This window comes from Leptinotarsa decemlineata, unplaced genomic scaffold, assembly GCF_025532065.1.
Source record: "Leptinotarsa decemlineata unplaced genomic scaffold, Ldec_3_MD MMD2_tig00001393_RagTag_RagTag, whole genome shotgun sequence".
Taxonomy (NCBI): Eukaryota; Metazoa; Arthropoda; class Insecta; order Coleoptera; family Chrysomelidae; genus Leptinotarsa; species Leptinotarsa decemlineata.
In genome coordinates, this window is record NW_027412562.1 from 12,936,323 (window position 1) to 12,957,180 (window position 20,858).

The window sequence follows — 20,858 nt, forward strand, 5'->3', positions numbered from 1 at the left end:
CAAAGGTGTTCAAAATATAAAATGTTAATTATTAAAATTCCTTCCTTGCGACTTTCTGTACAGCAAAAGTGGTAATGACATCATCAAAGTTCAAATTTTGAGCCATAAAATTTTCGATGGATAGAATAGCCAATTTCCTCAACCTGTCTTATCCATAGAATTTCTTAAATGAGTTTTTATCAATTTCAGTTTTGAAAATGATCGCTCGGCACTAGCCGTAGTCGCAGAAATGGTGAGAAATAATAGAATGCACACTTCAGGAAAGCTTGAAGATATAGAATGATTTTTTATTATTAATAAATCAGCAAGTTCTCTTATAGAAGACGAAGTTTCTATTTCGTGTCTAAAAGAGGATCGAAAACTGAGAATTTCATTTGAAAACGAGATGGATATATCTCCTTTATATAAATGGACAAATGACTTTTCCAATAAATCAGTATCGTTCAAATTTTGCAAAGTGGCAGGTTGCAAGACACTGAAATTGGACCCTGACCGGGGACCCTTCCCGCTGGGGGCCCGTGGCATTTTGCCACCTTGTAGTTACTCCACTGGTACATGAGCTAATAAATGGTACGGAAATGTTGCGATGATCTGGAACCGAGTAGTGCTATAGCTGTCGATATTTATATTAAAAAAAATATTCTCCAGGAACAAAATTAATAAAATATGTCTAATATTTGAGCAAAGATCCCGAAGTATGAGATACATCAGACGGAATATATGAGAATTCAAATGTTGCATATCATGGCAGATATTACTATGTACCATGACCACACGCGTTGAATTAAAGTAGAAAGATAATGTTTTACACGTCTTCGATGTCGTTATTTGGGTCATAATTGTGCTGAAATAAACACAATTTCAAAGTTTGGGCACCTGTGTGAGCACTTTTGAAAACCATGCGAAAAAAGGCACCATTCTGTTTTTACTTTATATATATATATATATATATATATATATATATATATATATATATATATATATATATATATATATATATCCAACTATCAATAGAGCTTCCGTACATTTACAATTTTCTATCAATCGGGCGTCCGGTTTCAATGAGGCGTCCATATATGGACGCCGAATTGTTTCACCATGCCAGGCAGTTCAGAGGTTCCCTATCTTCCATCTGACAAAATTTCAGATGGGCGCCTATTTATCAATTTCATTGTCAAAATTATATGTATTGGCGTATATTCTAGTTGAGTCTTTTTTATTTTGGTGGCGCTCGGGAGGTACGCGTATACTTGTGCCGTATATTTTTCATACATGTGAGCGATTATGAGGCGTCCATATAACTGACAACAATGCAATAGTTTTTGCGAGAGGGAAGTCTCAATGATTTGTTAGAAATATCGTTGATTTGGTATGTTTGTAGGTCGGCGCCGGTTTCATACACAGGGTGACAATTTGAAAACTTACAAGGTCTATCTCTGAGCAACCAAATAAAATATAAGAAATCGCTGAAAACAACTTTCATAATACAAAGGGAGAAACAAATGATGTGATGACTAACTTGTTTTTTCTCTCACACCCTTGCCCCCAGCCACCACAACTTCATATTTTTGAAAGGCAACCACCTACTTGTGATACATTATCTGAAAGCTCTTAAGATATGCTCTTCAATGGTACTCTTCAAAGCTACATTCGATGCAGTAAGTTTTGGTTCATCAAATAAAAGAATTCATTCAGAATAAATTTTATTTTCTATTATTAATTTAGTAAATTTTCAAAAACATTTTTACCATCGTAGCATTAATATTAAGACTTGAATATTTTACGCCTCTTCTATTTTTTTTATTCGTCTCGATAATAGATAGGGATAGATAGGGAAGGAGAGTGGCACCTTGTTTTAGAGGTCTTTCGAATACCTTTACTACTCTGTCAACAGAAAATTTTTGTGACGATTAGTTTTCGAGATAATTTGAAGTTTTAAAGGTATTTGCATTGAGTTCAACTCTTTTTAAAATAAATCAAATTGTTTTTAAGGTGCAAGTTACGTTCAGAACTCTCATAAAAAAAATAAATTTTTGCTTTTTATGACAACCTGCTAATACGTGTCCATTTGATGTCGAATTATTTGTTTATTACGAGGAGATTTCTCCGGGGGATGGGGTTGGTTACCACCATTACATTTTAGGTAAATTGAGTGGCACCTACTTATGAAGGTTGAATTGCCTCTTCAAGAAGTTGTTAATAAGAATCACCGGTTGAATTTCCATCAATGAAAAATGAACCTATAATATGATTGCCTAATATTCCGGCCCAGATATTCAACTTTTGGGGATGTTGGGTATGTATTTCTGCGTATTGTCTTGGGTTTTCATCCGACCAATAACGGCAATTGTAACGGTTCACGCAACCATTTGAATAAAATGAGCTTTCGTCCGAATAACAGATGTTATAAAGCAGTTCGGGATTTTGCATTAATATTTCACTCATGCCCTCACAAAACTCCTGTCTTCGGTCAGAATCATCCTCATTGAGTTCACGAACAAGTTTAATTTTGTAAGGATGGTATTTGTGGTTTTTAAGGATTCTCCATGCGATCATATGGCTTATTCCTGCCATTGCGGATAAACCTCTGGTACTTAACCTGGGATTGGCGATGACTTGACCAAACACTACAATCGCATTATCGTCATTCACTACCCTTCTCTGAACATCACTTTTTTCATTTAAAACCGAACCTGTCTCCCTGAATTTTGTGACCAAATCCAGAACGTGATTTCTGCTTAGGTGTTTACCAGGTTTTTGCTCGTTAAATAAAATTGATGTTTTATTAGCATTTTGGTCGTTGCCAAAAAATGAAGCAATAACTGAAACCCTTTCGGCAGTAGTGAAAGAAATGTTTAAACAAATAACAATACACGACCCCTTTCAACAAAACAATCGAACGTTGTTATTTAACAAAAAATTGATAAGAAGAACTGCTTAAAATTTTTTTTATTTAGGCATACAAGTTACCGAGTGGTCTGTCTAATGTATTATCAACATGGCAATTTTAACTTCAAATTATCTCGAAAACTAATCGTTACAAAAATTTTCTTTTAACAGAGTTGTGAAGGTATTCGAAAGACCTTTAAAACAAGGTGCCACTCGACCTACTTTCCCCATCTAAATAAAGGTCGTCGGACGCACCTCTCTGAGGGGGTGCGTACTACAAAAAATCTGATTAGTCTGAAAGGTGTCCCCCTTCAATTAGAAATCGACGTGTCCGAGCTTTTTTGAAAATCTTACTTTTTATATTCAAAAACGGCTCTGTTAGGTTTTCGTTGTTACACACTGTATATAGATGAAAATGTAAATGGCGAAATGTATGATCACATGCTAGAAAGATCTATCGAACCTCGGATAGTTCATGAATTAGAGAATCACAGAGACATACACGGCAATTTATCTTTGAAAGAAAATGTATTACATTTTCAACAGAATGGGGAACCTTATTATTTTGTAGTTCCAGTTATTCAATGGTTAGATAATAATTATGCTGATCAATGTATTGGAAGAAGAGATTCTACTGAATGGCCTCTCACATCCCTGGACCTATCTCCTCTAGATTTTTTCCTCTGGGCCACTTACTTAAAATAGGTTGTTTTAAAGACGACGCAATCTGATTCAATAAAGCCACTGAAGGAAAGAATAATCCAAGAATGCTGAGCTATTTTCAGAGAAACATTTGCCAATGTTTCGGAATGACTTTCGGAAATGAAAATTGCGAAAGTTATAAACAATTTAGTGAAAAATAAAAAATGGGTCCAGTTTTTTGGAAATATCTCAAAAACTAATTGGAATTTTCAAAATCGAAAAAAAAAATTCGAAAAGAGGAAGAAATTTCCTATCGAAAAGTCCTGACTACCGGAACTGTAGAACCAATATTTATAATTTTCCCGGAGCTCTGAAATAGAGCTCTAAATCGGGTGTTTAGCCGCGTGTAGGCCGTGCGTGTTTAGGTTAATTTTACAAAAAAAAATTTATAGCATATAAAATATATAAATTGAGGAATGAAAAAATTCAGTCATATACTCAAAAGATAAATTAACAGTAATCTGTCGGTAAAAAATTTTTAATGCAATTATTAGATTTATTATGCTATTGTTAATTAACAATTTTTTATCACTCGATTATCATTATTGCAAGTGTGATATTTTTCAAACTAAAAGTGTGGAATTTTTTTCCTTCCATAGAGTTATGATTATAACGGTTAGGAATTGATTTACTTCCAAAATATTGAAAAATTATTATTTTTCAGTTATTTATTAACCATTTACTGCATTTTTGAATTAAAAAGTTTATTAAATAATCGAAGAACAATTTTTTTTTGATTATTATTATTAGTATATTTTTTTTTCAAATCAGAAGCTACATAAAAATATTTTTTTCATCACCTATTGTTTAAAAATTTGTTATAAACAAATGCGTTTATAACATATTTGAATTTATTTTGGATCCTAATCTTTAATAAAAATTATGATTAAAAAAAAATAGCGTTTCTTGAAAAATTGTGTGCAATGCAAAAAACCGCATTTGTTAATTTACAATTTTTTTACCACTAATTGTCAATATTTCAAAAAAAAAATTTGTAAAAAATTAGAATAATTCGAATGAATAATTTTATAAAAAAAATCAAACTTCAGCTGAATATATTCTTTTATTAATGGAGAAAAAATGAGTCTAGCGATTTTTCATTGTATCTCCATTAGTTTAATGAATATAATAATTTAAATGATGAAAAAATAGATTGATTATAGAGCGCCAAAATTTATAAAATTCGATAAAAAATTAAAAAAATTAAAAAAAAATACAGGGTTGTTTTTCATTCATTAATTGCAACAAGAACAAAAATGAAATGAAAAAATTCATTTGTTTATTACAAATTGTTTATTTATAAAACAATGAAAAATTTTAAAAATTTTAATTTTTTTTGTTCCAAATAATTGAAAACATTTAAAAACATTTAAAAAAAAATTGTCAACTAGTGGTGAAAATAAAAATATTAACAATAGCGTAATAAATCGAATAATTGCAATAAACATTTTCACCGACAGATTATTGTTAATTTAGCATTTGAGTATCTGCCTGAATTCTTTCATTCCTTGATTTATAAATTTTATATGCCAAATTTTTTTTTGTAAAAACGGCCCAAACAGGCACGGTTCACGGCGGCCAAACATCCGATTACGATCTCATTTTCAGGGCTTCGGGAAAATTATAAATATTGGTCATACAGTTCCGGGAGTTAAGACTTTATTATAGAAAATTTCTTCCTATTTTCGAATTTGAAAATCTCAATTAGTTTTGAAATAACTAAACCCGTTTTTTATTTTTCACTAAATTGTTTATAACTTTTGCTATTTTCATTTCCGAAAGTTGTCCGTTCCCAAAAACTTTCTAGACGCTATTCCGAATCGAATGACACCTCAACCATAATTTTCGGAGACTGCTGAAGAAAGTTCGGAAAAAAGCACTTCTTGATCAGATTAGTCAAGTTCAAACATAGCTTAACAATCTTTCAACAGCTACAGATTGGGGATGAGAAAAAACAGAGACTCTGTTTTTGCCCATGAAAACACCATAATCATTGGCAGGTTTAGAATTACTGAAACTAGTTCATTGTAGTTGCATAGTAGGTATCTAACTGCAGTAAAACTTAAAGCAGTAGAAAAACAGTGATGAGTGCATCCGATGTTGTTGGGATGATGACAATTTCAACTTCGAGTACGGCATGATTGTTGATCAACAAAATACTAACCATCCAGTATATCGAAAACTGATTCAGGCATTCTACGTATCAAACTCAGATACTAACTCTGACGGTTAAGAATGCGTTAATAATAAATTGTTTTGGTAATAAATGATAAAATTAATTATGAAAAATGTTTCTGTCAATTTGTAGAGAAATGTCAATTATGATTTTCAAAATAGAAAACATTCTCCGAATAATCATTTGAACATTCGAGATATATAAAAAAACGTTCATAAACAATTAAAAATCGTATTTTTTTCTGAATATCATATTATGAAGATAAAAATTTTTTGAATTCCCATACGGTCATACACAATTTATAAACAAATTGCGCTAAAACAGTTTGTTCAACTTACCGAATGTCTTTATTTGATACAGAAACAGGATATAATGATAAATATATAGAAAAATTGAAACAATATGTTATGTTACTAAAAAAAATCATAATGAACAAAATATAATGTTTTTGAACTTTTATAATGTGATCTTGTGGAGCACATTGATAAAAAGAGATTCACGTTCATTACAAGACCAAACACGACTATGATACGATATTTCATCATGGAATCCTAGTGCCTATCTTCCGGCTCCATCATCAGATCAGCTCCAGAGTACCTACCATATTGTCATCAAAATCACATAAAACTGCCAATTTTCATAATGCTACGATCTTTAAAAGATGGTTAAATTAGTTTTCTTAGATTTGACTACATAGTTACATACATACATACAGGTCGACCTAATAAAAGCGTATTAAAAACGAAAAACTCTAGAAAAAATTAAAAAATATTTAGGTCAGTCCTTAAAGAAATATTGAAAAATGCATGACTCGAAAAATCGTATACCATACACGGAAATGAATCTTGACAGGTCTTGATGCCTTCTAGATGGCTATCCTGTGTAGTGTGTATCAGCCAAATGGAATAAATATGACACTGAGTAAATATGACTGTGCTCAACAAAACACTCAGGCACGTCCAATTTTCAACAACCAAATTTTTCAATGCTCAATAACTCAGTTAACGGGAACAACAACTCGACCACGAACTCGGGCTTTGCAACCGTTACCACATCGCCTCTGATAATGTATACCGCAGTAGTAGACGAAACGTCAGGCATAAAAACCTGCAAACCACGCAAACGCTGAAAACAGATTTTACACTGTCATCTACGGCCGTGAATATTTACATTCTTTGGTAATTCATATTATTTATCCTATCGTCTGTCATTTTGGCGTCTTCAACTAGTTTGAATACTTTGAATTCTTGCTGTTTTCTAATGGAAATATACAATGAACTTTTTGTAATTAAAGTTGAACTTTCAATAATCACACCATGCATGTGTCGGTTTCACTTCTCCTATCATTATATTCGGCTCGCTTAAATATCATACAGTGTTAAAATGGAAATATGCCAACCAAGACAAAAATTATCGAATGATATTGAAAATTTCGTTATGGAATAAACTTTTCATGATCAGTCAATATCACTTGGTACCTATGTAAAAATGAAATACATACCGGCTACCTGAAATCCATACGCAATTTGTCGTTGGCACAACGCTTGTTGAAAAACAGATGTGAAGAAATTAAAACCCACTTGCTGCCTACATTTAATGCGGTAAATATTGGCAACGTTGTAAGGATTCCCAATAATCTATTTCATGTATGAAAATATACTTATTGGACTCCCTATTATCAATCAGATGTCTGATGATGGTGTATACTGAGGAGTTCTTATGAATGTTTGACGGACGGACGCTCTACTATCGAATCAATAGTGAACTCAATTTTTTTATGGTGGTAAAAATGTCATGCCAGCCTACAGAAATCAGTTTTCTAGTACTTACCATGAAATATATTCGGTAAATTCTTCAAATTATGATGGACGCCCTATCAGCGCATTCAATGTATGGATGCCATATTGATATCGGGATGTATATATATATATATATATATATATATATATATATATATATATATATACAGTGTGACCCATTTAAGTTGGAAGCACCCTTATAAAACTTACTTTTTTTAACCGATTGGAATGATTTTTTTTGTTAGGTAGATATTCAAAAAGTCTATTAGGACACCAAATATCATGAATAAATCTCAATTTCCAGGGCCAACTAATATTATTTTTCAAGGTCAAAAATCTAAAAAAATTACTAGCGATTTTTTTAGAAAAACTCTGACTACACCACTGGATTTGTGACATTTTCAAATGGGTAACATGTAAATTACGTTGAAATGCGTCAATCAATAAAAAAGTTATAAAGGAATGAAATTTGAAAAATATGCCGTTTAATCAACCCACCAATTCATGTTCAGGAATTTTATGAAAATTCTGTATACTCCACTGGATTCAGGATGTCTTGAAATATTACTGACAGTTTCATCGAAATCTGTTTGGTAATAAAAAAGTTATAAAGGAATAAAATTTGAAAAATATGTTGTTCAATGGAATTTTAGCAACGTTCTTACTACACCACTGGATTAGGGGCAATATTCAACAAAATATTATTTATTCAAATAAAATTCATGAAACGTTTATGGGAGAATCAATTTCCTTTCATAATGTATGTCGAACCATATCAATCAATCAGTTTATCACAACAAACTTTAGTGTCAATAATTTCAAATGAATCTACAAAAAACTAACTGTAAGTACATTTTTCTAATTGCTACAAACTAGCGGAAAACAATCTTTTATTCACAATCAATGTAAAAATAGAAACCAAGAAGATACCGAATTGAAAAATAAATGAGTGCAATTCATATTCTGGTGGCCTCCACCAAACCTCCATCCAATTCAATGCATTTATCATATCGCTTACGAATATTTTTTAAAGTATTCCTCAATTGTTGTGGAGTAATTGCATCGCAAGCTTGCTGAATTCTGGTGCACAGTTCCACTCGATTCCTTGGTCGTGATTTGTAAACCTTATGTGTAACATAACCCCAAAGGAAAAAATCGAGTGAAGTAAGGTTAGGCGATCTTGGTGGCCATCCAATTAATGTACTCCCCCTTCCTATCTAACGATTAGGGTAATTTTGATTCAGCCAACTCTTCACAATTCCCGCATTATGTATGGAACAACCATCTAACTGAAAATATAAATTTCTTGTTTTTGCAAGGGGAAGTTCATCTATTGCATCCGAAAATTCATTCCTTAAAAATTGTAGGAAAATTGCGCCATTCATGTTGCCGTCGAAAAAGAATGGTCCAATTATCCTTTCATTCAGTATTCCACACCAAACGTTCACTTTTTCTGAATACTGCCTTTTACAGTTTATCACCCAGTTAGGATTTTCAGTGGCCCAATAGCGAATATTTTGTGATGAAACCACTCCATTTGTTGTGAAACTAGCTTCATCACTAAATAAAATTTTCTTTAAAAATTGCCTGTCATTAAGATACTCGCCCTGGGCCCATAAGTAGAATTCCAATCGTTTTTCTTGATCACCTAGTTCCAGAGTATGTAAAAACTTTGGTTTAAATGGCCTCAATTTATTTTTCTTCAGACATCGCCTAACATTCTCCCTAGGTAAGTTTAAATCTAAGCTGGCATCCCTCAAACTACTATTTGGATTATTTCTGAAGTAATCTAATATAGTCTGGTTATTTTCGTTCCTTCTTCGTATATTGTTCTTTAAAAAATATGTGGTTACTGCTCCAGCCCGATTGAAAACTTGGTTTATTTTATGTACCGTGCTGTTACTTATGACTGGACGATTTGCTTAGACAAGGAAAGATATATGGACTCGTAACAACCAACAGCATGCTGAGGCAAATCTGCACCAAACGCTAAACGCCAGTGGCGTATCTATGAGAAGGGTTCAAGACATAATCCTTCCATAATCTATATATCAAAGCAGTATGGACTGAATTATTTTATCGCCTCATCATATGGAGTCTTGAGTAAAAGTAATAAATAAATAAAAGACTTCCGGTGTATTGTTATAGGTATTTCACCTATAAACGATGAGATTGGAACCTTTGGTGTAAAAGTTGAAACTACTTCTAGATATTAATTACCCTAACACCAAAACTGATATATTTGCACTTGACGCGCGTTGCGCTAACTAGCATCTTCAGAAGAAAATTAATACTGTTAGCGAAACGTGCGTCAAGTGAAAACATCAGTTTTGGTGTTAGGGTCTAGAAAAAGTGTTTGTATTTCACTTGACACATTAATTGAATTTTAAGACTTATATTTATTGCACTTTCAGATTAATTCACTTAATACCAATTATTATGAATAACCTGAGGTATATTGAAGTTTCAACTTTGAATATTTCTATAAAAAAAATTGTAACTTCATAAAGCATTATAAATTAATTCAAAATATTAACAATCAAACTCGTAATAAGTAAACATATTTATTATATTGTTATATACATACATACATCCAAAATTGTACAATATAGCCCTACTGCCCTTTAAATAAAATCATTTTAGTGAAATAGTTTCGAATAGCATCTTTTGCTTCACTCTGCTTTTTCATTATGAAGTGTATCCTTATATTCAAATATTTTTCAATAATTGATTTTATTAAAAAGTAGACATGATTGACTTCATTGTCTAAGATGTGGTTATTCAGACATTGAAACATATCAACCGAAAGACATTGTCTCAATATAGTATTGGTTAATTTTTTAACATTATTTCCTTTTGGCAAATCTTCGTGGTTGTGTCTTATAAGTTTTTCACTAGTCTGGCAAATTTTAACATCAGATGAGGGATATATTAATCCGCCTTCAGTTTTTTGGGAAATAAGGGAATTAAGAAAATTCGCTTTGTTACCTATTAAGCCAGTAACACATGATTCACATTTCATTTTCATCGACAAATGTTTAGTAACAAAACCAGCTATATAGGTTACAATTTCTTCTGAGCAATGAGATAAAACATTGGTGTTCATGATATAACTATGTTCAGAAAAAATTGTTTCTAGTGATTGAGCTTCTTTTTCGGTTTCTAATAAATTGTCTTCCGTTATAATTGGTATTGAACTATTTATTTGCTCCTCAGGAGTTTTATTGGTTGTACGTGAAACCGATAGAATAGAAATTTGTTCTAAAGGTAGACAATTACCTATGCCCCCACTTCTCACTTCCGTTCTTATAAGGAGACGTTTATATGCAGCCATAAATTGACGGGCGGTTGGATTATTGTTCCAACCCCCTCTAGAACGAATTGAAGAAAAAAAGAGTTCTATATGGTCTTGACTCATTTTATAGAGAGGAAAATAAATCAAAAGTTCTTTATGCCATACTATGTCATCAAACAGATCCACTGCACTTTTGAGATCTAAAATAAAGTCAGTTTTTCTAGGTGAATTTATTATTTTTTCATTATTGGGAAATTTCAAAGCACAAATATATTCATTGAATTTCGCAACAAAGCTTTTTTATAGCAAGGTGCTTGCACAGTTCTCGAGTTTAAAATATCAAAAGCGGTGTTGATATATTTAATAAAACGGACTGTGCCTTCACAATCTTCAAAATCTTTTAATTTTGTGGGGTGTATCTCTTTGCAGTTGAGCACTTGTTGATGGATAAGGTTCTGGTGTTTGGGGTCTAATTCGTTTCCTGTTTTTCTGGAAAATAAAAATTTGTTTAGTACACAACTCTCTTTATGGTAAGGTACTCTTAAATACTTTCAATCTGCTGAACAAAAAATGCATATTCTTTAATCTCTATTTAGCTGAAAGACATTGTCGACTGGCCTCTAAATAGAGAGTATCAATAAGGTTTGAAATATTAAGGTTATCAAATTGTTTTTGCAGTATACCTGTATTGACTGAAGACTTGAAGGTCGTTCTGGGAAAATAGTGGGTACAGCTTCATTCAACAATTTCGTTTTTTCCTCAGTTCTATAAAAATAACAGGTTTCAAAATGTTTTGAGCAAATACGATCGTTTTTTGATGGGGACCAGTTTGAAATCTTCATATTAGCTACCCAAATGGCCCGTCTATCTTCATTTCTAGGAAATCTGAAAAATGAAATAGTTATTAATAATAATCTATAAAATTTTCTTGTAATATGAGTAATGTATTGCACAGATCATTTTCAATGAAATAGAAAAGAAATATTTAATTTGTCTAGGGTCCACAATGTAGTCATTCATTTTTTTCAATCAAAAATGTATTTTCAAGATATTCCAAATTTTCACTCGATCTGACCCTGCTATAAATGCACGCCTATGCAAAAAAATGGAACTTTCAAGGTGAATCTGAAGTCTATTATAAAATTATGAATGAAAATTCACAAAGTAAGCACTGAAATCTTCTTTAACCGTAGATTATCCACCACTGAGTTACATACTTGAAAATCTAGACATTTGCATTCATAGTTTTCACATAATATCCATGTTTGGCCTACTGTTCCTAAATGTACTGATGTTTTCTCACCTGTGAAATGATATACCGGTTTCCTTTTTCTCGCTATTACTACTACAATAGTAAGATGAGCACTTCACCATGTTTATACAGAACTCACCCACAAAATAGTTCAAAATACACTCAATAATTGCACAAAATCGAACAAGCACCAAGATCAATGTTTAGCACCAACAATATGGCGGCCACTCGGAAATCGGTCACAAACTCGATTCGTACGCAGAGGTTGGCGTTATGTATCCCCTCTTTTACCTAATCTAAGACGATTTGGGTGTCTTTCATTGAATATTCTAGTTACTCTCTTTCACTCCGGTAATCATCACCGGAAAGACGTACCTGAGTTCTTCTTCTTCTTGATATGACCTCTTCTCCCCGTTAAGGTTTCAAAGTTAGATCGAAGGTTTTCACGGTCAGGAAATAATTCACAAAATCATCATGAAATATATGAAGGATTTATTTTTAACAGTCAATTTTTAATTGCTTATTCATCATAAAACAATTTAATTTAGTGGAATAATAATTGATAGTCAAGTTTGAACAATTACTTCCAACATAAATCAGAATCGTTTAGATCAGAAATGTTTAGATATTTCTTGAAGAGTTGATTCCACAATTTTATCAAATGTTTCGATTTGTTTGGAAGAAGAAGAAGTCTGTGAATGAAAGGACTATAGTTTGTATAGAACGGAAAGGACGGCAAACTGACTGATGAATTCGGGTATAAGATTATTGAGATAATGTTATTTACATCTAATGATGAAAATAACGAATAAAAGATTAATTAAATTTACTAACAGTTCACTTCTAACAGTCACACTGGGAGTAAAATGCACCAAAATATTTCGAACTCATCTGCAGCTAATGGGATACAAATTTACTAAAAAAAGGACTGCGAGTGTAATATAAGAATGAAGAGAAATACGTTTATTCGATTACTAACATATTAACGACTATACATTGAAAATTCTAATCAGTTTAACAATGAATGAAAAAATTTAAATGAACTTTGCAACAACAAAGACGATATTCTGGAGATGTATTTATTTATCTTCCAGGTAACAGGCCAATGCGGGTATTTTCTGGGCAAGGTATTGCCCATATTCATGAAAATTATAAAATTTGAAGTCCAAATTTCGAGCAAGGGTATACAATTGGAAACTGAGCAACTTTTTTTTTGAAGTTTTTAGAAATTTACAAAAAAAACGATTTTTTGAGGGTTTTCGAAAAAAGAAATATCCAATTAATTTGACAGGGTAAGACATGACAGAAGAAAAGAAGCAGTTTTTATAATTTTTCAAGCACAAACTAACTGAGAAATAAAATTTTCATTTTGTCTATTAAAAAAATCCATATCTCACGATCTTTATGTGTGACACTGTATATGGAACCGAAATTGCCCAAAAGTGTATGCAAACATTAGCAATCCTTTTTATTGTATAATTCAGCAGTCGTCAAACTTTTCTGGCATAGGGCCACACAGAACAATATGGGTGTCAGCTCGGGCTGCAGAGTATGTGACGCTTTTACACTAGGTCGCGCGACAGCCACGCGGTTTTTTTTAGTATGGAAGTCGCGCGGCAACCATGTGACCTAATGTAAAGGTCTTCTAACAAGTACGATGCTGGTACGATGCTTTTGTAATAGCCTCATTCTGCCCGACAGCTGCCGTTATTATATTTTGTTAACGATAAATTGATCATTTCAAATGAGTTATTTTATTCTTTCTTTCAATCGATTTTGAAGGGTAGGCTTCGGCTTGTGTAGTGGCGAAATAAATTATATCGCTTTATTCCGATGACAGTTTTCACTTGTAAAAAGAAAATTCTTCCTCCTATTTTTCTTGAAAACTACTATGTTTTCCACCAATTGCCTTACTTTGAGTAGCACTTTTAGATGATACTTACGCCATTATACATAGAATATCGCAGGCGTAATCGATGAATCAAGAAACGTTCAGTCTTGTGCGTTAAAACAAACGAAATAGCTCGCGGCTCGTCTAGACTCGAGTACAGTGTACCACCGAGCGAGCACAATGCGTGCGACTACGCCGGATTCGAACGCAAAATCCTTTTTTGATTTTGTTTGGTACATGTTGTTGACTATTGAAGTACTTTACTTTGTCGCTGGCCGCACCACGGGTAAAAATGATTGATCTATAGTAGGTGATGAGTTTTTAGAAATATTAATGCATTAAAACGAAAACATTGTTGTCAAGGTTGTGATTCTATATATTTTATCATCAGTAGTGCCTACTATTTTGAAATTATAGTATAGTGATACTTGAACTTATCATTAAAGCTGACACCCGATCGAACCGGTAATGCATTTAACGTACATGACAGTGTTCCATGAATTTTATTTAACCTATAAACGAGATATTTGAAATACCCTACTAATAGGCGTACAGGGCTTTCGACATCATATACGGGATGCCAGTAAGGCATTCAAAGGTACAATGTACAATAAGGTTCGTTGAATGTCGTGAATATATCAATGACGTATTGCAGCTTGCAAAGCCACTTTTTGTTTTTTAATGTTTCCTACTTTGACTTTGACACAGAATGTTCCGATATTCTGTGACTTTGACATAACGTAAATTCAATTTCCGTCAACGAGTTTCCGTTTTGCATCCTTATTCTTTTGTGTTCATATTCCAAGATGGTATGTATTCAGTTATTCGTTTTCTTGAATTTTTAGAAAAAAATCATTAACTTTGCAATGTTTAATGTTTAGTTTGTAACTTTACTCTATTTAGAATGAATGTATCTAATTCATCATGATTAGTTCGAAATCAATATTTTTTTGTAAGAACTAAAGTAGTCCATGTGCACATGATGTGATAATATTGTCAAGACCATCTTCATGGTTGTTTAATGATTTAATGAGTCTGAAAAGCAATCATTACTTCAATCTTCAGAAATTGCCGAAGGTGGATTTTGAAAATTTCCATTGTTTTTTAGCCTCCCAAAAAGGATTCCAAGTCCAGTGCTAAACAACCACAGAAAACTCAAAAGAAGAAGGAGGGTTCTGGTGGTGGCAAAGCGAAAAAGAAGGTAAAGTAGGGAATTTTGTTTGAATTTGGATATTTACTAATAATGCTATTTTTCATGTAGAAGTGGTCTAAAGGAAAAGTACGTGACAAGCTAAATAACCAAGTACTTTTTAATAAAGATACTTATGATAAACTCTACAAAGAAGTACCATCCTATAAGTTGATCACCCCATCTGTAGTCTCTGAACGTTTGAAGATTCGTGGCTCACTCGCAAGGAGAGCTCTTATCGAGTTACAACAAAAAGGTAAGGATCTATTCCTCAAACCAGCTATTGTCATATCACTTGGGAAAGAGGGGGCTACATTATAATTTTGAAATTAATGTTGTAATATGATAGTCCACTAATAGCAGTCTAGTGGAGGCATAAGGTTTACCTACTTTTGCTTACTTTAGACTTACTATTGAGTCTTGCTTTGAACTTGAGCTTTCTTAATTCATTAAAGGGACTTGCATAATCAGTTGGTTGTTCTGACTAACCATAGACCGAAATTATATTAGTGAATGATCATACCTACAAAAAACTAATAATAAAGATAATAGCAAGAATTTGAAAAATATACTATATGTCATATGTAATGTATAAATTGAGAATGTAATCGTCATTATAACTTTTCATACATATACTTTTATGAAACGAGATGTGGCAAAAATATGTTTGTTATTCCATATTTATTGTTTGTTGAATATACTTTCTTTGGAGCAACTTGTTTACTGTTCGCATATCCGATTTAGCCAAAATCAGGCTACACCTTTTCATATGCAATGTAACAATCAGCTTAAAGTCTTCCACTCTGACGGTCTACAGTGTTCGAGCCTAACTTTATGAAAACCCTATCAGAGATTTCTGCCTGAACATTTTGTTTTATTACAAGGACTATCAAAACGATCTACTTATTGTATTAAATTTACTGCTTAATGAAAATAATGAAATGGGATTAAAGTATTGAAAGGTATATACAAGATGATTTAGGTTTGTTCCATATAATAGACTGTGGTTATCCATGGCGTATTCAAGCCAGGCCAAAATATTTCAGAAGAAATGTATGTGTTTTTTTAAGAAGGTACATTTAACACGTCAAATGTGGTTTCTTGAAGATTTCATACTCGTAAGGAGTGAGACCGGAGATGTGATATTGTCCTTTTGACAATGTTGTCATGAATTTGTTAAGGGCTTTAGAAAACTGAGTGCATTCAGATCCTGGTTCTTCATAAAATAAAATTATATTGCCTGCTAGTAATAATAAATAATAGCTGTCACTTGATTTTCTGCGTTTAAGATGAAAAAGCAGAAAGCACTGCGCTGAATGCAGTGTAAAATTGGTTTTCAAATCAACTAAGAAGTATATTGATCGTCCCTAACAATATGCCAATCTTCAGCTTTTATCGCAAAGGAAAGATTTTCTCGTAATAGTTTGATGAATGCAGCTGTGTTTCACTATAGAATATTTGTTTCAGGCATGCAGTGATACAAATGTGACACTTTTGTTTGAAGGTGATTGACAATGTTTCATGATGAATTTCACTAGTTCGGACTTTCATTTTCGACTATATAAAATGATTTGAAATCCCTGAAACAACTAAAAAGAAGAATTAAAAATGAATAGCTGAAAATAACAATTATTTTAAGCAAAAAAACCTGAAATGAAATAATAGTGTAATAAAATACAAGTCAAATTAGAACAAATAATAAATAAAAATAAAGAAATGAAAAAAGTAAATAAAAACAGTTGAGAGATTCCAAGCCACGTTAGTTCACAACGTTTCGATTGGTAGTATCTACAATCTTCTTCGGGTGATGACTGCAATTGTTTTGAAGATACGGGGCGAAAAAGAATTTCGACCATAACAATTTATTACCAAAAATTACATAATTACATCTAACGTTTCTTAATCTACAAGATGAAAGAAACCAATCTTCTCCTTTTTGACTCCCGAACTCTCAAAAACACCAGGATTGTTTCTGATTGCGTTAAATCCAGCAATTATCCAATTTCTCAAATCTTCCACTAGAGTGGTATAAATTAGTGACTCTAGGTGGCCCCATAGGAAATAATCCAGGGGAATTTAAGTCTGGTGATCAAGCAGGCTCTGCGTTACTATAGCCACTCATGATAGAGGACTTCACTTACAAGACTTTAAATATTTAACACAGAAAATGCATGTCAAAGGTCATCAGTTTCAACCTATTCAACACATACAAATGATCACTTACGAGACATACTATTCAAATTAAATATCTGCAGCCGTTTGTAGTAATCGGAATGTTGTTAATAGGTACCAACGGAAGTGTTAGATTTTTTATTACTTGTAGGTTCAGTGTAGTATGTTATTCTTTTCTGTTTAAAATATGTTTTTCCGTTAATCAGCTGTCTCCCCCATACGAACGACAACTCTCAGAAGTTGAGAAACTTGTGCGAGCTAAGGACTAACGAGGTCTTACCTTTAAACATGTGATTCCTAACACGGTTGGAGAATCATTCCAGCTTCAACCAGATAAATTCTCTCGAGAAAAATATCTGGTCGAGGCAGGAATCGAACCCACGATCTTCCGAGTCGGGCGCACTACCACCGCGGCCAATTCCACTACGTTATTAATTGTAAAATTACCAAAATTGTTATTGTCGAAATTCTTTGAAAACAAAGGGCCTATCAAAAATAATCAAAGGACAAAATATCCCTAGAATAGTCCCTTAATTTTTTGCTGCGTGTTTAATAAACACCATGCATGTGTTTGAAACGATGAGTAGTACTGCCCAACTAGGCAGTACCACTTGGGTATATTCATTATGTTTACAATTTTTAAATTGAATAACATTTGTGCAAAGGATGCTCTGTCTTTGGATTATATACTATGATGATTCCTTTTTGCTTGAATATCAGTGATAGCTAAAACTGATTTAATGAGTCTGAGTGTTATACTTGCATTAAAATTGAACATTCGTATTCAATAAAAATTTTTAACAGCTTTTTATTTTCGTTTTCAGGATTGATTAAACAAGTTGTACAGCATAGGGCACAGCTGATCTACACAAGAACAACAAAAGGGGATGATCCAGTTGCCTAATTTGAAGATAGAATGTATCTTGTAAAATAAAAGCCAAAAAAAAACTGTATGAATTTTAATTCTTTGTATCAGATTATTTCTTTAAAGGGATATTGTTGAATATAGATCCATTAAAGTGAAGGAAAATGGAGTGTATATCCTTACATATAAAAAATACTGCATTCAAAAAATTCATTCAGAATCAAGGTCTTGATTTTAATATGACACCCAGTATATAAATTTTGATAAATACACATTTTTATGTTAATGGCCGAATAAATTAACAAGAGTGTGCTAAATATTAAAAGGAGCAATCAATTATGTTTGTTTTCGACCCTCATTATCAGCTATCAATTTATTCAGTTCTAGCTCAAGATATTTACTTCACTATTTTATTTTCAAAACATTTTTATTGGGAGTTGCATAAGTTTTTTCATGGTATTTGGTTTTCATGGTGTGTTCATTGATGAACAAACAAAATATTTCAATGTAAAGAGAAATGAAAATTTCTATTCTTTTTACCACTTTTAATTGTAACTAACGTTACTGCAGTTTCGTCCTATATGGACATTCTCAAAATAATACAATAATATCAAGAGTAGTGATTCCAATAGCAATGGTGAACAATGCGAAAAAGAGATACCAGTGAATAAGATTCGGATGCATTTGAATATGTTTCAATGCATATAAGAATCTACATCTCGAATTCGGTTTCGAGGGAAACAAACTATTACAAGTAACATCAGATTTGACCGAAATTCCTTTCTCAACTGTACGTAAAATGTCAGAAACAAACCCAATAAAATCATGGAAAAAAACAATATACGACTGTTACAAAAGCAATATGAGATTCCTACAACTGAAATCATAGGGAAGAAATTGAATACTTCCGGTAATAACGTGAGCTGCTGTGACAAAACTCTTCAGAATTGAATGAAGAAACTAGGATTTAGATTTAGATAGATCTTTATTTCAAAAATAGGTAACCCTAATATACATATATATCCCAATAAATCAACGGTGTATATATACAACATTAGACAAACACAAAAAAAAAGAAATACAATGCAGCAATAATATACGAAAATCACAATTTTAAAAATAGAATTAGTAGAATTACAAAAATTACAAGAATTGCTTTCAATACGTTATCTATTTCATCTTAATAAGTTCTTTCAATTGTTTTTTAAACAAATTCAACGATGATGATGTTTTAATGAAGTCTGGTAGTTTATTAAATTCTTGGAAACCTTTGAAAAATAAAGAGTTCATAGTACTGCGATAAGCAGTGCTGCTAATGTGAATGTCATTTTTACCCCGAGTGTTATAAGTGTGAATGTCTCTATTCAATATTATAAATGTATGAAAGTAAACAGGAGCCAGGTTATTCAATATTTTATATACAAAAATCATTGTGAAATAATACAATCTTTTTTCGACTGAGAACCAATTAAGCGTTGCTAACATAGATCTTATGGGGGTGAGACGATTAGTTCTCAGAATTATTCTCATGCCACGATTTTGAAGTTTTTGTAGCATATTCAGCTTAGTAAGATCAAACAAAAACAGGGCTGATGAGCAATAATCAAAATGCGGCTGAATAATTGAATTATATACCGTGATTTTTGTTTCGGTTGATAATTCCTGGGCTATACGAGAGAAAAAATAAAGTTTTTTTGAAATTTTTTTTATGAATATAATTGAAATGGGTATTGAAGTTCAGAAAGTTATCCAACTGGAAGTCCAAATACTTGATATTCGATACAATTTCAATTTGTTCATTATTGATGTTTAGGTTAAGGCTATTAATATTAATGGTATCATATCTGTATTTACTTGTGAATATCATAGCCTGACTTTTAGACACATTCAATTTCAATTTATTCAAACTCAAATACTTGCTAATTGATTGTAAAACATTATTCATTTTTTGAATAGCCGTATCTAGGCAGACGCCACTACAAGCAATTAAGGTATCATCAGCAAAGAGGTTAATGAATTCGCATTCCACAAAGAGGTTAATATCATTAATGTATAATAGAAACAATAATGGGCCCAAAACACTTCCCTGTGGAATGCCAACATCATTATCTAACTCAGACGAAACTTCAGACTTGAAACGTACCCTTTATTGGCTACGTTGCTGGAGGTAGTTATTTAGCCACTGGTATACCTTGCCCCTTATCCCATATTGCTTGAGTTTATCCAACAATATTTTATTTTGGTTTCGAATGCTCTCTTCAGATCAAGGAACACAGTAATTACATATTTCTTATTATCCAATTGAGTTTTTATATGGCATAAAGTTAATTGTAACGCGGACTCGCATGAAAACTGTTTTCGAAATCCTGACTGATTATTCATTAAAATACAATTTGACTCAACATGATGTAATAATTGATCGTATACAGCCACTTCGAGTAATTTTTCGATAGGTGGTAATGTATTGATTGGGCGAAATTCATCAGCTTTATTGGTATTAGGAACTTTTTGAATTGGTACAATAGTGCTAATTTTCAAACTTTGTAGAATTTCACCAGTAGTTAACGATGTATTAACGAAATTTAGAATAGCATGTCCTATAGTTTCAAATATCTATATATATAATTC

The 20,858-nt window shown here is 32.2% G+C and overlaps 2 protein-coding genes across 2 annotated transcripts; one reads left to right on the forward strand and one right to left on the reverse strand.

The window, feature by feature from the left end:
- Window positions 1–10,116: 10,116 nt before the first annotated feature.
- LOC141482538 (THAP domain-containing protein 2-like) lies at window positions 10,117–12,410 on the reverse strand. The gene is made up of 3 exons (XM_074176017.1): window positions 12,165–12,410; window positions 11,545–11,746; window positions 10,117–11,350 (listed from the first exon to the last, which is right to left on the reverse strand). The coding sequence occupies exons 1-3, from the start codon at window positions 12,233–12,235 to the stop codon at window positions 11,252–11,254; spliced, it is 372 nt and encodes a 123-aa protein (XP_074032118.1). The 5' UTR covers window positions 12,236–12,410; the 3' UTR covers window positions 10,117–11,251.
- Window positions 12,411–14,699: 2,289 nt separating this feature from the next.
- RpS25 (Ribosomal protein S25) lies at window positions 14,700–18,399 on the forward strand. Its single transcript, XM_023161274.2, has 4 exons — window positions 14,700–14,813; window positions 15,113–15,205; window positions 15,266–15,449; window positions 18,190–18,399. The coding sequence occupies exons 1-4, from the start codon at window positions 14,811–14,813 to the stop codon at window positions 18,267–18,269; spliced, it is 360 nt and encodes a 119-aa protein (XP_023017042.1). The 5' UTR covers window positions 14,700–14,810; the 3' UTR covers window positions 18,270–18,399.
- The last annotated feature ends 2,459 nt before the right edge of the window (window positions 18,400–20,858 follow it).

Bases quoted from the DNA above. Each gene is read 5' to 3' on its own strand.
- LOC141482538 (XM_074176017.1), bottom strand. From the start codon at position 12,235: ATGGTGAAGTGCTCATCTTACTATTGTAGTAGTAATAGCGAGAAAAAG. The intron at 11,747-12,164 runs GTGAGAAAACAT...TTCATTTTTCAG, and splicing joins ACCGGTATATCATTTCACAG to ATTTCCTAGAAATGAAGATA. The intron at 11,351-11,544 runs GTATACTGCAAA...TTTATTTTCCAG, and splicing joins CAAGTCTTCAGTCAATACAG to AAAAACAGGAAACGAATTAG.
- RpS25 (XM_023161274.2), top strand. The intron at 15,206-15,265 runs GTAAAGTAGGGA...TTTTTCATGTAG, and splicing joins GTGGCAAAGCGAAAAAGAAG to AAGTGGTCTAAAGGAAAAGT. The intron at 15,450-18,189 runs GTAAGGATCTAT...TTTCGTTTTCAG, and splicing joins TATCGAGTTACAACAAAAAG to GATTGATTAAACAAGTTGTA.